The 16699-nt window shown below is 36.8% G+C and overlaps 8 protein-coding genes across 8 annotated transcripts; 1 reads left to right on the forward strand and 7 right to left on the reverse strand.

Moving 5' to 3' along the window:
- Positions 1 to 315: 315 nt before the first annotated feature.
- NCAS0J00170 (sugar porter family MFS transporter) lies at positions 316 to 1923 on the reverse strand (the record flags this gene model as incomplete). Its single annotated transcript, XM_003678291.1, has 1 exon — positions 316 to 1923. One exon carries the CDS (start codon positions 1921 to 1923, stop codon positions 316 to 318), a length of 1608 nt encoding a protein of 535 aa, XP_003678339.1.
- An 820-nt stretch (positions 1924 to 2743) lies between these two features.
- NCAS0J00180 (uncharacterized protein) lies at positions 2744 to 4693 on the reverse strand (the record flags this gene model as incomplete). The annotated part of the gene is made up of 1 exon (XM_003678292.1): positions 2744 to 4693. The coding sequence occupies one exon, from the start codon at positions 4691 to 4693 to the stop codon at positions 2744 to 2746; it is 1950 nt and encodes a 649-aa protein (XP_003678340.1).
- Positions 4694 to 5987: 1294 nt separating this feature from the next.
- On the reverse strand, positions 5988 to 7091 carry NCAS0J00190 (uncharacterized protein; the record flags this gene model as incomplete). Its single annotated transcript, XM_003678293.1, has 1 exon — positions 5988 to 7091. The coding sequence occupies one exon, from the start codon at positions 7089 to 7091 to the stop codon at positions 5988 to 5990; it is 1104 nt and encodes a 367-aa protein (XP_003678341.1).
- Positions 7092 to 7332: 241 nt separating this feature from the next.
- Positions 7333 to 9276, reverse strand: NCAS0J00200 (uncharacterized protein; the record flags this gene model as incomplete). The annotated part of the gene is made up of 1 exon (XM_003678294.1): positions 7333 to 9276. The coding sequence occupies one exon, from the start codon at positions 9274 to 9276 to the stop codon at positions 7333 to 7335; it is 1944 nt and encodes a 647-aa protein (XP_003678342.1).
- A 491-nt stretch (positions 9277 to 9767) lies between these two features.
- Positions 9768 to 11075, reverse strand: NCAS0J00210 (uncharacterized protein; the record flags this gene model as incomplete). Its single annotated transcript, XM_003678295.1, has 1 exon — positions 9768 to 11075. The coding sequence occupies one exon, from the start codon at positions 11073 to 11075 to the stop codon at positions 9768 to 9770; it is 1308 nt and encodes a 435-aa protein (XP_003678343.1).
- A 306-nt stretch (positions 11076 to 11381) lies between these two features.
- On the reverse strand, positions 11382 to 12314 carry SIC1 (cyclin-dependent protein serine/threonine kinase inhibiting protein SIC1; the record flags this gene model as incomplete). Its single annotated transcript, XM_003678296.1, has 1 exon — positions 11382 to 12314. The coding sequence occupies one exon, from the start codon at positions 12312 to 12314 to the stop codon at positions 11382 to 11384; it is 933 nt and encodes a 310-aa protein (XP_003678344.1).
- A 391-nt stretch (positions 12315 to 12705) lies between these two features.
- On the forward strand, positions 12706 to 13512 carry BOS1 (Bos1p; the record flags this gene model as incomplete). Its single annotated transcript, XM_003678297.1, has 2 exons — positions 12706 to 12708; positions 12784 to 13512. 2 exons carry the CDS (start codon positions 12706 to 12708, stop codon positions 13510 to 13512), a joined length of 732 nt encoding a protein of 243 aa, XP_003678345.1.
- Positions 13513 to 13585: 73 nt separating this feature from the next.
- Positions 13586 to 15397, reverse strand: FMP25 (Fmp25p; the record flags this gene model as incomplete). The annotated part of the gene is made up of 1 exon (XM_003678298.1): positions 13586 to 15397. One exon carries the CDS (start codon positions 15395 to 15397, stop codon positions 13586 to 13588), a length of 1812 nt encoding a protein of 603 aa, XP_003678346.1.
- Between the last annotated feature and the right edge of the window lie 1302 nt (positions 15398 to 16699).

Genomic DNA, 16699 nt, shown 5'->3' on the forward strand with positions numbered 1-16699 from the left:
CAAAGAAAAATTTCTCCGAGATGGCTCAAATATAGATAATACAGAAGCTGAGTGAGTCACGGAGAGATGAATTGAGAATTAGGACATTATTGTTAATTATATTATTATTAAAGAGTTCGATTATATAGAGGTAATAAAAATCAGGATTAAGAATATTTATTCGGTACAGGACAGTAAGTGGATAAGAATCACTTTACCTTAATGTGTGTGTGGAAGCAATAAATAATAACATATTGGAGGGAAATTAGTATATTAATGGATATGGGTTAAAAAAATGTCCGAATTGTTCAAATGCCTAAATGCTAACATGCTTTATTAATTAAATGCTTTATACCATGGATTTTCATCCTTTTGGAATTTTTCTAGATCATAATCATAAGTTCTTTTCGATGGACGAACCCATTTAGCGGATTTCCAAGGTGCTACACCTTCATCCCAAAGAGTTTGAATTTCTTCTAATGACAAACCCTTTGTTTCAGGAATGAAGAAAAACACATAAAACCATGAAAATACTAGACAGCCAACAAAGACATAACCATAATAAAAATTAATGGAAGATGTAATAAATGGAGTGAAGAAACTGATAAGAAACCCCCATATCCAATTTGATGCTGCTGACACTGCCATACATTTTGATTTAACTCTTATTGGGTATGATTCTGCAACAAGAACCCATGGGATTGGTGCCCAACTCATGGCGTAGCAGAAAATGTAAAATGAGGTGAACACGATCATACAATTACCTGCACCCTTAGATGAGCCATTACCTTCACCGTGTGGCCATAATCTTGTCACACCGACAGATGAATAAATAATTAAGCATGCAGTCATTGCGGCACCCGCCCAAAGTAACATTAATCTTCGACCGACGTTATCCACTGTATATAGAGCGAAGAACGTTGAAAAGAAATTGACGACACCAAAGACGATGGATGTTTGGAAAGAATCGTTTAATCCGACAGATCTAAACACAATTGTACCATAGTAGAAGAAATAATTATCACCAGTCAATTGTTGTAACATTAAGATCATGATACCCATAATTACTCTTTGTCTTACTTTTGTCCTTGTGGATAACAATTCACGCCACGATGCACTACCTGCTAATTTTTCAGATTCTACACCTGACATGATTAAATCGACTTCAGTTTGTACAGATGGATCCTTTACACTTACGTTATGGATCTTAGCGATGGATCTCTTTGCCTTTTCCGGGTCATTTATTTCACAAAGAAATCTAGGTGATTCAGGAACGAAAAATAAGATAACAATCATAATTAAAGCCCATGCAAATGATAACCCGAGGGGCACTCTCCATTGCACAGAATTGTTATAATCTTTAGTACCATAATTGGTACAATACCCCAGGAAGATCCCTGCGGTAATCATCAATTGATAAAATGATATGCAAGTTCCTCTCAAATGTTTTGGTGAAATTTCAGAAATTAACATGGGACATAACACGGCAATACCACCGACACCCAGTCCTGAGACGACTCTTCCAATGAAATATTGATACCAGGCCTTTTGTGTGGATATTTGTACAATGACCCCCACAATATATATGACGATGACGACCATCAGCCCTTTCTTTCTACCAAATTTATCACCAACTCTGGATAAAACAATCCCTCCAACGGCACACCCTATATTGAACAGGGAGACGATAATCCCCGTTCTTGCATTGGACAAATGATGTGAACCGTTGCTACGTCGCTCACCGAACCTTTGTATAAAGTCTTCCTGGGCGACGATACCTGAAATGGTACCTGTATCCCAGCCAGTAATGAATCCACCGAATGCTACGGCTAGGGATAATATGCATGCTACTATATAGTCAGATAATGGTTTTTTAGGCAACTCCTCTGGAGGCGCAAGAGGGTAGTCCAGTAGGTAGTTATCCCTGAAATCCTCATAGGACATTTTTTAATGGTTTGTATGTTTTTGTTGTGGTAGTGTGGTTGAGATGGAAGAAGATGGTGAAAAGAGAAAAAATGCTATATGGATATTTGTATTGTTCTGTAATGGATAGACACTCCGGTATTGTGTAGTTCTGTTATATGGGTCTAGCAGTGTGTTGTTTGTGGTTGTAATTGTAATTGCAGATAGCACTTAGTTAAGTCCAGTTGTTTTAGTTCAGTTTGTTGGATGAAAAGTTTCAAAAAGTGTCAGAGGAAAGGGAGGAGCAAAAGCTCGACGGAAACAAAGAAAAAAGGAAAAGCGAAATTTGCACAAAAAACAACGGCTCGAACGCCGCGCACAGAAACTGCCGCAGCGGCCCCAGACAACAAAGGGTTTCCTGCGGCTTTGTCTGGGCGGTGACCAAATATGCCACAGTTTCTTTTCCTTTTTTGGATGGATGAAGATCTTTTCCCAATCGGGTAAGGGCAAAACAACAACAAGAAACAATCGCTTACGTAACATTCTTGTAGGCGGTTAATTTTTCTTTGTTTGGAAATAGTATGTTGAAACCAATGTCACCTGATACAATTAAAAGGGCTGCTGTTTCAGTAAGAAGCTATGTAAAGAAATGCATCATATCACGCTATTTATAACTGATATTAAAAATAGATTGTGCTATAAACAGGAATGGCTATGCATACGGTACCTTGCATAACCAAAATGTTTGACTGTATTCAAGGAAAGATGATTTAATTATGTATTGTGTAGATGCAGCTTTCTTCTTCTTCTTTTTCCTATTATTAGTGGTAGTATAAACGTGTCTATATTGTTACAAATGGTCTCAAGGTTTGGGATGTGACTTGTCGTATTTGCTAGATTGCTGTCTTGCAAACTCGTCCATACATTTTAAAGTCTTTGCTGAAGCAATAGAGGCTTCATCACCAAGTTGAAAACTCTCATTGATTTGCTTATCCCTGTAGATACCCAGAATGTAATTCAAGACACCCTTCAATACAATCACTCTAGAGAAGGTGTCTGCTTCACTCATCGATACAGCAAGATAATCTTCATATTCCTTGGTTACTGGATCTTGGTTAACCACTTCCCAATAGGCAATGGAATTCGGACTCAAAATACTAATATGATCACAATAATACCCTTTCAAGTTCCACGATTTCACATCAAGGCCGAAATCTAATACCGGTACTTCCAATTCTAAGTTATAAGTACCTTTCTCCTCCACCAACAACGCCATCATGGGCCTATAATAATGAGTATTACAACCACTATTGAATAAATGTAATTTGGGGAACCCTAACCACATGGTTTTATCTTCAATACCAGGTAAAACAGATGGAAGTTTATAAAATTGTGTCCCACCACGCATGCTACCATAGGTCTCACCATCCTTATCGTCATCTGAACTCCGTTCAGTTTTCCCGAATACAACATCACAAATACCATCATTTAGAGAACATTGCAATATCCTTAAGGGCTTGAAACTATAAATGAAATGAATGGTACCTCTGGATAGTTTACTATTATGGAAATCATTATGGAAGAAAGGTGTCCAATTTTTTTCCTTTTCGTTTAATTTCAAGCTTGGAACAGTAAATTTCACTAGGGGATCAATCTTCCTGAATGGCATGAACGAAAAGATTCTTCTCTTTTTTTCCACTTCATCGAGCATATTGAACACCAATACTGGTTCCTCCATGGATTCTGTCTTCCTCAAGATGACGTGTGGATCCTCCGGTCCGTTCAAGTCACCATGGAATACAAATGGCACATCAATGATTGTAGGGAATGTTAAGAAATATCTTGATAAGATTTCCTCTCTTCTTTGTGTACTCTTCAAAGAATTCTTAGTCTTTTCCACAATACATTCTTCATACATGGTTGGCTCACCTTGGAGCGGGTCACATGAGCTGGCACCCAACTCTCTATCCAGTAATTGTAATTCTTTGTCTAAATCGGAGGGCATGACGACATCACTAAATGGGATACGTTTATTTTGAATTTCCTTCCAATCTCTATCGAAGGCTTGGGCTCTAATCAGGGAAACGTGAGGATGACCTTTGTTACCTCTGGTATAACCTAGTCTAGTAAACACCAAGAAACATTGCTCTGTCTCCAACCATATAGGTGCACCACCGAATCTAAACCAATGTTCCTTTATGATTTTTTCTTCTGACCAATCGTCCTCTTTCTTATCTTTGACTTCTTTTGAAAGAGCATTATTTCTCTTCAACATTTGGCGTCTTAACGCAATTAAATCGTCTTCTAGAAGTTCACTCCAATCGGAATATTCTATTGTGTTATCATATATACAGTCTTCACATTTAAATGTGTCCCTAGTGGCGACCAAATTAGATACAAACCCAGTAACCCCAGCCTCTTTGAAGTGTTGCTTCGTCGTCTCCTTACTTAACGGTAGTTTGGACCATGGTATAAATCTCAATTGATTCGATATATCCACATTAAGCAAATCTTTCTTCTTAGAGACAGTATTCTTGTTGACAGCGGCGGTAGAAAACAAGAAAGGTTCATTTCTTCCATGACTCAACACAGTCACACAAGTGACCAAGAGGAGAATCGCTATTAGTTTGTAAACTTGATTTTTCTTCAAGGATGCAAATATTCTATTCAGTAAAAGCCTTATTCTTGTCGTGAAGGATTCCAACGGTATGGCAGCCTCGCTGAAATCCATTGAGAAGCTGACTGGGGAGCCATGTTCAGGTGACTTCCTCGATTCCTCGCCAGACAACAGTACTCCGTAATCGCCTGACATCTTTAGTAACTTAATGGAATGCAGGGAATAAGGAATCTATATTATGACAGACAAAATAAATATAAAACAGATATATACTATGTCGACAGAGGTTGGGGCAGATTGGAGCGGAAGCTGAAATTTTTGGCAATGTTTCCCAAGAAGAGAGCAAGCCATTTTTTCAACTCTAAAGTTACGCAGTTCATGTTGTCGCTATTTATCCGCACACAAATGTCACAGAGAAGAGGAGATATTGTTTTTTTCTGAATAGCGCATTTGCGATCGGTAAGATCGATCTTAAAAATGTCCGATCTAATGATCGAATAAGGAAACACTCTTGACATATAACGACGTAAAAATACAACTCCAGCATCACGAGAATTATAAATTAAAGGAATCTTCTATCCAATTATTTTAAGTATCATTATTTATCAGGTATTTTTACGGTATGATAAATTAACAAAAGAAGCAATGATAATATTCTCCCATCTTCCCGGCCCTTGAAACCATAGACTTGATCAAGAACTTGGAGCCCGGTAATATTTTGTGGGTGTTCATAGATGGGTGAAACATGTATTTCTATAATTTTTCATCTGGATTTTCTTTAATTTTATGCACAATGATGCTACTATCTAAATCATTTGCCTACTTTCTGTTGTTTTGGAGTAGCTAAATTACTTATGTAGTCAAGCTGGGTCCCTCCTTAGTGACGAGAACGATGTTTTTAACTTTACAAAAGTTGTGCGCCTTCTCAAATGTTGCCCAGGCCAGAGTCTGGCATGGAAGGAACCCTCTTCATACACCTTGTTAGCTTATGTATGTACCAAGTTATTATCATTCAAATCTTTAGAGTTAGGCACCACAGCTCTCAATAATGTTGGTGTCTGCTGACTCTAGTTAAATATGATAATGCTCTTAGGACTTATTCTAGTGGTTTCAAGCACATAGTGTACCAGAAAATGTGAACATGATTAAATAATTACTTTTACTGTGTGTTTATGTTCTTGCCACAAATAAATAGTTGTGAGTACAATCATTTGGGGGCCCTGTCCAAAGTAGCATTAACCTTCTAGCCCATGTTATTGATTAAAGGGTAGAGGAGAAATTGACAATGTCAAACAAGATAGACTCTAGGAAATAAGCATTTTTTCTGAATGATCTAAACACAATAGTGCCATAGTCGAAGGAAAATTTACCATCAATCCTAATTGGGAAATTTTGGAAATTAATACATCGGTCACTGATTGCTATGTTTCTAGGCATAAATATATAGATTGCGTAATAATCCTACGTAGGTTACTTACGTAAAAAGAATCTAACAGCAGTCACAGACCTTAGTTATCAATTTACCCTTATTGGTACCCTTGAATAATCCATCCCAAATCAATGGAACTTCTTGGAATTTATCACCCGTGGCATCCTTCAAAGTTGCTGAGGTAGCCACATCAAGTGATCCCTTTTGCACTAATTCTTGCAATTTGGCCATACCTTGAGGGAATTCACTAAGGTTGTCAGTCAACAATAACCCTTTAATGGTTAATCTCTTCGTTATAACAGAGACATAATTCTTAAATACCAGTTTCGAAGAATCATTATACCCACTAATGGAACCACAGGCTAATAACATGGCTTTTTGCTTCAATAAATTGACACCCAAATCAAGAATCTCACCACCAACATTGTCAATGAAATAATCAACAGTATTGACTCCACCAGCTGCTTTCATTAAATTTTCCTTGAAATTGGGGTCCTTGTAATCTACACCAACAACATTCTTACCAAAGGATTCCACATATTTAACCTTTTCGGCACCACCAGCAATGGCAATAACTTTAGAAGCCTTGAATGCGTGAACTGCTAATTGAATACATACATTACCCACGGCTCCAGCAGCACCGGAGATTAAAAACACTTTACCATAATCCTCCTCTCTTTCTTGCAATTCTGCATACTTATAAAAAATAAAATAAGCGGTCAATGCAGTACCACCAAACACAGAAAGATACCACCATAATTCCCCTACTTTATCTTTGGAAATCTTGGATGAGAATCCTTCGTCCAATTTGGTCTTCGTGATGACGACATGTGTAGTCCATCCAGTGTATGTACTAATGTAGTCACCAACTTGGTACCCGGCATTCTTCGACGCAATTACTTTTCCAATCCCTCTTGCAGGAATAATTTCACCTGGAGAAACACCAGCAGAGTAATTCTTATCCACTGTGGCAATCCAAAATTTCTGTGCAGGATCATTGGACAAATAGCAGGTTTGCACTAGTAGATCCCCGTCAGATAGATCCTTCTCAGATAATTCCTTCTCAATTAGTTTGAATGTAGCCTTGTCATCCTTAAAGTTGAAATTGAATGGCTTCCCAGGGATTGGGGCGGCTTTCATTACCCATTGTTTAGCTTGAACCATTTTAGGCTGTTATTGAATGCTCTTATTTTTTGAGAGGGACCAAGAATTAGCATTGAATATTAAGACTTGGTTCTTCTTTGTCTTTATACGAAAAGTTCCCCTTCATATTCGTTTCAGCGGACCGGCTCGGATGGAAACGGTGCTATCATTTTTTTGTCAGCAAAAAAAAATTACGTATTCTATTGTAGTCTATATGTTATTAATATTAGTAGTAGTAGTAGTAGTAGTCTTGTGAATGGTCTCAAGGTTTGGGATGTGATTTGTCGTATTTGCTAGATTGCTGTCTTGCAAACTCGTCCATACATTTTAAAGTCTTAGCTGAAGCAATAGAAGCTTCATCACCAAGTTGAAAACTCTCATTGATTTGCTTATCCCTGTAGATACCCAGAATGTAATTCAAGACACCCTTCAATACAATCACTCTAGAGAAGGTGTCTGCTTCACTCATCGACACAGCAAGATAATCTTCATATTCCTTGGTTACTGGATCTTGGTTAACCACTTCCCAATAGGCAATGGAATTCGGACTCAAAATACTAATATGATCACAATAATACCCTTTCAAGTTCCACGATTTCACATCAAGGCCGAAATCTAATACCGGTACTTCCAATTCTAAGTTATAAGTACCTTTCTCCTCCACCAACAACGCCATCATGGGCCTATAATAATGAGTATTACAACCACTATTGAATAAATGTAATTTGGGGAACCCTAACCACATGGTTTTATCTTCAATACCAGGTAAAACAGATGGAAGTTTATAAAATTGTGTCCCACCACGCATGCTACCATAGGTCTCACCATCCTTATCGTCATCTGAACTCCGTTCAGTTTTCCCGAATACAACATCACAAATACCATCATTTAGAGAACATTGCAATATCCTTAAGGGCTTGAAACTATAAATGAAATGAATGGTACCTCTGGATAGTTTACTATTATGGAAATCATTATGGAAGAAAGGTGTCCAATTTTTTTCCTTTTCGTTTAATTTCAAGCTTGGAACAGTAAATTTCACTAGGGGATCAATCTTCCTGAATGGCATGAACGAAAAGATTCTTCTCTTTTTTTCCACTTCATCGAGCATATTGAACACCAATACTGGTTCCTCCATGGATTCTGTCTTCCTCAAGATGACGTGTGGATCCTCCGGTCCGTTCAAGTCACCATGGAATACAAATGGCACATCAATGATTGTAGGGAATGTTAAGAAATATCTTGATAAGATTTCCTCTCTTCTTTGTGTACTCTTCAAAGAATTCTTAGTCTTTTCCACAATACATTCTTCATACATGGTTGGCTCACCTTGGAGCGGGTCACATGAGCTGGCACCCAACTCTCTATCCAGTAATTGTAATTCTTTGTCTAAATCGGAGGGCATGACGACATCACTAAATGGGATACGTTTATTTTGAATTTCCTTCCAATCTCTATCGAAGGCTTGGGCTCTAATCAGGGAAACGTGAGGATGACCTTTGTTACCTCTGGTATAACCTAGTCTAGTAAACACCAAGAAACATTGCTCTGTCTCCAACCATATAGGTGCACCACCGAATCTAAACCAATGTTCCTTTATGATTTTTTCTTCTGACCAATCGTCCTCTTTCTTATCTTTGACTTCTTTTGAAAGAGCATTATTTCTCTTCAACATTTGGCGTCTTAACGCAATTAAATCGTCTTCTAGAAGTTCACTCCAATCGGAATATTCTATTGTGTTATCATATATACAGTCTTCACATTTAAATGTGTCCCTAATGGCGACCAAATTAGATACAAACCCAGTAACCCCAGCCTTCTTGAATTGTTGGTTCGTCGTCTCCTCATTCAATGGTAGCTTGGACCATGGAATAAATCTCAATTGTTTCGATATATCCACATTAAGCAAATCTTTCTTCTTAGAGACAGTATTCTTGTTGACGGCGGTAAACAACGAAGGTTCATTCCTTCCATTTCTCAACACAGTCACACAAGTGACCAAGAGAAGAATCGCTACGAATTTGTAAACTTGCTTTTTCTTTAGGGATGCAAATATTCTATTCAGTAAGAGCCTCGACCTGGTCCTGAAGGATTCCAACGGTATGGTAGCCTCGCTGAAATCCATTGACAAACTGGACGGGAAGCTAGCTAGTGAAGACCCCCTCGACTCCTTCGCGGGCACCAGCTTTTCCTGGTAATCTGACATCCTTAATAATTTATTGAATTGGAATGGTGTGGGATGAAGTACTAATACTAATGTTACGTTACGTTCCGAGAGAGCAAGGGCAAGATACACAGCCACAAAGGTCCGAAATAGAGATTATGGATATAGGGATAGAGGCCCACGATATGTGAATATATTTATAGCTTTGTGACAACGTGGCCAGATGAGACCCTGTGGCAATTTACCTTTAGTCTCGGTTGAAAATCCACTTTTTGTTGGGTGACGCGAACGTTAAGTTTTCTCCCTGATGAGTTTCTGTGTTGAAATCTCTAACGTTAATCTATACGATAACATCCTCTACGCAATGGCTCTGCCAGGAACCAGCACAACTGCTGCACTGGGCCTTGGGCACAGCACCCCCGACTCCTGGTGCATACTTTCTTATCCACTGCAATGACTTATCCATTGTTCATTACGGTAAATAGATATTATATAGTATATGACACACGTATAGAATTGCCTGCCCGGTACTCCTACAACAATTTCGTCTTCACAATCTCTTGTCTGATCTTGAAAGTGTAATAGGCTACTACGGCAACAATTAAAAATAGTGGCACTAGCCACACGGCTAGTCGCGCTACAATATCATCAATGTGAGGGCCTTGTAAATTGACATTCTTATTCTGCTCTCTCAATCTTTCCGTCTCATCCAGCATCTTTTTAACGTTTTCATTAAAATTTAATAAATCTTTAAATTGTTCGCTCGAAGTTTCCTTCCCCGTTTCACCACCTCCTGAAACTTTCAATTGTGAGTTGACTGTAGAGGAAAATTGTTCCATATATTTGATTAAATCACTTTGCAACTTAATAATTTGATTCAATTGTTCTTCCAGCCCACTGATATCATTAGCCAACACTTTACCCTCTACACGATTCAACTTTTTCATAATCTCATAGTTGGTAACTTTATCCTCCAGCATATTCTTAGTCTCCTTATCTACAAGTTTTTCCTTCCCGGTCTTGGTATCTATCATCTTGGTCACAAATCTAGGTTGACCCATAGCATTAACATTGGGGATTAAAGAATCATGAATAACACCATTATACAAATTCATCTTTAGAATTTCAAAGGATTCTAAATCTTTCCCCACAGTGGCAGAAACACCAATCTTATATTTCGATTCAGGTAATTGAATCTTTCTGGTTTGGAAACAAACTCTATTATCCACTTGTAATTTCAATAAATTATCATCGGATCTATCATAAGTTAATCTTATAGTGGAAGGTACTGAGGAATCCTGATATCCAAATAAACAATAAGCAAATGATTGATCATAAACAATTTCATTAGTGAAGGATGCCGATCCATCATTCAATTGAGCTCTAATAGAGGGACCCGTTGGACCATTGGAATCCACTACGAAATTTAACCCATCAAATTTAGATGGACCATTAAATAAATTATGATCATCTTTGAGGCCCTTTTCGTTAATAAACCAAAATGCAAGACCATTTAAGGGAGATTTACCGACAAAGCCAACTGATCTGAAAGTCCATTCGATCGTAAAAGCATCTTTCAATGGGTATGCATTTTTCAACCAGAGAGAACCTTTGGAGTTGACTTGTGGAGTTAGAATCACTCTACCTTCGTTCAATTTGGTCGAATCACTGAGCTGCCAATGAGAGGGGACACTGTTATCCTTTAGCTTGACGAGATCAGGTAATGAAAATGCTTGTTCCAATTTCTTAGCATCTTCGTCCTCCCCTTCCGTGGTTAAAGGATGTGCAATTATAGTGGAAACAAAGAGAAAAAACGCTATCAAAGTTTGAGACAATCGCATCTTTTAGGGCGTATGGTGTGAATTAAGACTCCTGTGTTTAGCAAAGGTTTGCAAATTGGTGTTCTCTTACAAGTTAATGTTGTATATTTTGGATCGGATCGAATTTTCCAATAATACTAATTTCATCAAATTACGTATTAAGGAGCCGTTCTGAGTGACGACAGGTCACGTGCCAATATATATATATATATATATATATATATATTATACGTTAATAAGACACAATATCAACAGCATATATGGAAACAAAAGTTGAAACGTTTATTTTTATTTAGTTATATATGTATGCTCCAGCATTGCATTTCTTTATTGTTTATCCTGATCATTATATATTTCGTCCTCGAATAGCATTCTTGGTTTATAAGATTCTCTCTGTTCCTTATCCAATTTTATCTTAGTCACTTTTGTCTTATCTCTCTTATTAATGTAAGTGATTGTATCTTCAATATCTGGATTTTCGCTGATAAGTTTTTGTCTTCTTTGTAAACGTTCTTCTCTCGTTGGGACTTTAGAGTCCATGAATGGATTGTAACTCGATACGTCATTTTTAATAATTATATTCTCATCTTCCAACTCGGAATCTACATCCGTATCCATCTGCTCCCTCTCTGAGGGATCCTGTGGAGTTGTTATTATCTTATCACTGGGCGTTCCAGGAACTATTTTCTGTATCTTTTGAGATTGTAATGGTTGCTGTTGTTGTTCATAATTTATTTGGAATTGAGAATCAAATATGTCATGATTTGTCCTCTTAGTCTTGGGCGTAGGTGACGTTGATCTGTCCTGTGAGAATGTGAATGATGAGAATGAAGCAGAAGTATTTGGCGGCAGCAGTTCCAAATTATCCGGTGAGGTAGATGGGGATGCCGACGTAGGGAACAATACTTTACTTACAGCCTGTAAATTGTTGGCACTCTTTACGAGTCTACTATTATCATTTGTAAGATTTAAGCCAATGGAGGATCTCCTTATAAAGGGAGAAATCTCTGGTGATTTCAAACCTGTGTTACCTCTTCTGTTTAAAGCAGCATTGGGAGGCTGTAAGAATGGTTGGTTCTTGAATTTCTGTACAGTGCTTGGTGTCACTGGGGGTCTAATGGACAAAGAGGAGTTTTTATTTGGCGTTTGAAGAATATTATCGTTGTTGGAGGAGTTCACATTGGAAAACCTGTTTTGGTTTCTTGCTGTGGCGGTACTAGATCCATTTGATCTTGATCTTGGAGGGGTAGCAGGATCCATAAGTGATAATGGGTAGTTGTCTGGTGTTTTATTTCTGTTAATTTAGCAAACCGAGAGGATGAGCTGGTGATAGAGAGCAGTACGTCGTTGATGTATAGCAAGCAAACACGATGGAAACAATAATAGCACGGATGCGAGCAGCTTGTTTGTTATATATACAAAGTGAGCCAGCGTATGTGAACAGAGAATCCCTTGCATTCATGAACGACTGCTTCTTGATAGCCAGCATCTATTAGAACCAGCACCAAAATGGCAACGCAGCAAACCGAAACGAACGCGTCGACGCGTCGCACAGAATAATAACTTCAACGTGTGAAGAACGAACAGATGAAACTTTCCAACAGAATGGAGAAGATACGGTAAAGCATATAGCTACAGGGTCTCTTTCGAAATGGTATGTGCTCCCCAGCAATTACTCTTAGCATTGCCACACTAATACTAACTAGTTTTTACATTCCTTGCATCGCAGAACGCTATATACAACCATGCAGTGAAGCAGAAGACTCAACTCCAAAGGGACCTAATCACTTTTGAAAACGAGAACTTGACCGCCCCTATCTCGTTACAAGGTGCCATCTCAGCAACATTAGTATCTTTTGAGAAATCCATTACGCAATTGGACCAATTTTTAAAGACTCATGCCAATGGTAATGGGGAAGACGACGTCAAAGTGGAAAAATTTAATAATAAATTGGCTACATTGAGGGCAGATCTACATGATTTTACAACAAAATTTAAGGAATTAAAGGCGAATTATAATCAATCAAATGCAAGAACTCAGTTGTTTAGCTCACAATCAACGGCAAATCCATTCGTGGAGGATTCTACCATGAATAAGAGAATAATACATAACGACAACGATATTAATGATCGTTCGTTTTCCAATAGATCCCAACAACAGAGTGCGTTGCCACTGTATAATGGACTTCAAAAGGAACAGTCTATTTTTGAAAGAGGGAATGCTCAACTAGATATGATTTTGGAGATGGGGTATCAATCATTTGATGATATAGTTCATCAAAATAAAATTCTGGATTCTGTTCAAGATAGAATGTCTAATAGTTTAAGGACATTGGGTGTGTCAGATGAAACTATTCATAATATAAACAAGAGAGTATTCACGGATAAAGTCATATTTTATACTTTATTATTCTTATTATTCTTATCCATGTATCTGTTACTTAAGTATCTTAGATAAACTAAAACAAAACATGTAATATAAACATCGTAAAATTTCAAGAATATTAATTAGACAATATATACAAACTAGTTCAAACTTGTTTGTAAGAACTCCAATATAAACAACAACTATCTTTACCAATGGCCAATTTCTGTTGACTGTTATCGGCTAATTTTAACTTGGTACCACTTAATTCCTCAAAGCTTTTATCACCGCATTCAAGAATTCGTGGCATGTATGCTGGTTTAATTCCCTTTATCTTTTCCTTACCGTTTCCTAATTGCCCATTATCATTCAATCCCCAACTTAATATGTTACCATCATTAGATTTCATCAACAAGTGATGAGATTTTCCATTGCATATCCATTCATTTATGTTGTCATTTGTATCCGTTCTTGCTAACTTTAACATGGTAGGTTCCCACTGGGAATTTTTCACGCTCCCGTTACCTAATTCACCATAAATACCATTACCCATACTAAAATAATCATAACTTCTCTTGACATCCTTACGATTATTTGCGGTAGAAACCTCCACGGTGAAAAATGAAGTCTCTTCATTACAATCAATGTCAACTATTCTCAATTCAATATTCTCATTAGATGGATAAAATTGTCCAAAGCTAACCATAGGAATCAATTTCGGGTATGAAATTTCTTCCATCATGTAGGTAATGGGGAAACCCAACTGACCAAATCTATTCCAACCAAATGAATGGCATTCATTGTTAGAGTCTAATACTAAGTTGTGAAACCCACCACATGAGATTTTCTTTATAATTTTCTGGTTATCAGTATTCCCCTGTAAGAATTTAATTTCGTATAACCGATTTAACTCAGGAAATTTATCAAACTGGGACAATGAAGGGACACCAAACTGTCCTCTTGACTTCCTGAGTTCATTATTTTCTTTCCATCCAGTAGAACATGAGTATACTTTTCCCTGATTCGATAGTAGCAGCATGTGTTCTAAACCAACATCAAAATCAACAATCTTGTTCTCTCTAATGGAGGGGTCGAACAATCCATCTGTCATTATCTTGAGACCATATCGTGGACCACGTTTCCAAGGAGTAATCATGGATTCTAGTTTGCCTGGTAGAGCCAAATACCGTTCAAGTCGGTTATCCAAATCTCCATCTCTATATGGAATTATAAGCACCTCACCCTTTTTATTTAATCCATACAAGCAACCATTAGATTCTTTCACTTTTTGCAAATCTTGTTCTTTTAATATAATATTGAATTTGTTATCTTTGAGATTCCATTCTATTAGGTTTCCCCTGTCATCAACGGCAAAATTATATTGATCATCGACAAGACAAACGTCTCTTAGCTTCAAATTATCAAACTGCGTAACTCGTCTGGGAAATTTAACTTTCTTCCCACCGCCCCAAAAATATAACCCAGGTACATCAAATTTCAATTCTTCTTTATCAATCACAGGCAATTTTATTGCTTTACCCTCTGCCTTTCCTGTTTTGTCAAAGGACAACTTCTTCTCGTCAATCTTCAAGTCACGATTAAAAGTTTTTAACCACCAATTCTCTACATTAGCCCACTTAAGATAGATATTCAAACAAACACCCAATCCAATAACAATAAGAAGTCCCTGAGCCATCCCACCCAATTTTTTCATCTTGATGATTCGATCCATCCGTTCCATTTCACTAGTACCACCCTTCTTATCCTGTAAAACACCCCAATCAAAAGGTTCATCAGGAGATTCATTCTCTGGTTTTTGGGGATGATATTCAGTGTTGTTTAGTTTTTTACCATATAGTTCGAATTCATCGAATTTTGGTGCATTTCTTAATGTTCTAATAGGTGGAAGAGATAGTCGCAATTGGGATTTTAGACTATATCGGTTCCTGACCAGGCATTTTTGCAACAATGAGGACATGGAGAACAACTCAAGTTCAAATATCTTGCTTGCCTTCTCTTTGAAGATGAGTTCAATGTATAGCTTCCAAAAAAAGTTCTATCATTTGACGTTAGGTAAAAACCCTTAACAAAACAGTTTCGCCCGGGGCGTCCCTTCGAACCTTCTATGTTTCGTTTTATATATATTTTCTTAAGCTTTAATGAAACGAATTACAAAGATTTTAGTGAGGTTATATTGCTTAATTGTGTAAATTATTAGTATTAGTTGAAATTGTGCTCCGGGTTTTTTTTATTTATATTAAAACTTAAGTTTTAAAAGTTTTGCTGATTTAAAATTTAAATTTATTTAATAATTACTCTTAAAACTAAAAATCAAGTTCAAATAATCCCTTGTTATTACGGTCAGTATTACAAGAGCCAAATAAACAAATTTAAATAAGACTTTTTTAATTGGTCATAACCTTTTTTTCTTGGAGCAATTAAAAATCATTTTTAGAAAAATATTTTCTTGCCAAAATATCTTTGGTTGATCAATACTTTTCAAGCATTCCAGATGAGGAAATTGAATAATTCAAGTTATTTTCTCAATTATTGTTAATTAATTAACAAACTACTAAAAAGGACAAAAACATTTGCGATTGAAATTTCTCCCTTTGCGGTTTTTTGCTAATATGGTTAAAATTGAACTTTTGGAAGTAATGATATTCAAAGTTGAGTTTAACCTTGCAATTAAACATGAGTATAAAATGAAATTGCCTAATTCCTTTATTCCTTATTGAAAATCAATTCCGTCTTTGAAATCCTGACAAGAAAAGACATTTATTATTCATTTGTATACTAATTTTTTTTTCTATTCACACGAACAACAAAATAGCTTCATAGTTAGCAGACTATGAATTAATGTAAAGCAGTCCGTTTTATATTGTTTTCTATTTCTATTTTCCTAACTCTTAATTCATGTTCCCATCCGTACCAATAATCGATTCTGACTACAACTAAGACTAAAGGGATAAAAAGGAATAAAAATATTTGATAAAAGACACCAATGCAAACGGCACTCATTATTACTCACTCGTTTGAGTAATAATATCTTAGTAAGAGAAGAAATTGGTATGATATTTTAAGGGACAGTTAATTTCATTAGATTTCATTAGGTCGGGTAAAAATTATGTTCATTAATAGATAACTCATTTATTCTTCTATCGAGTATAATTTTACATGCTTCCAGCCAAAATGGTGGGAAGATTGTTATAAACTAAGTTATTATATGGGAGTAGGATCTCACCAAGTTTCGATTCTATAATATATCTAATATGAAAGT

Source organism: Naumovozyma castellii, chromosome 10 (assembly GCF_000237345.1).
Source record: "Naumovozyma castellii chromosome 10, complete genome".
Lineage (NCBI taxonomy): Eukaryota > Fungi > Ascomycota > Saccharomycetes > Saccharomycetales > Saccharomycetaceae > Naumovozyma > Naumovozyma castellii.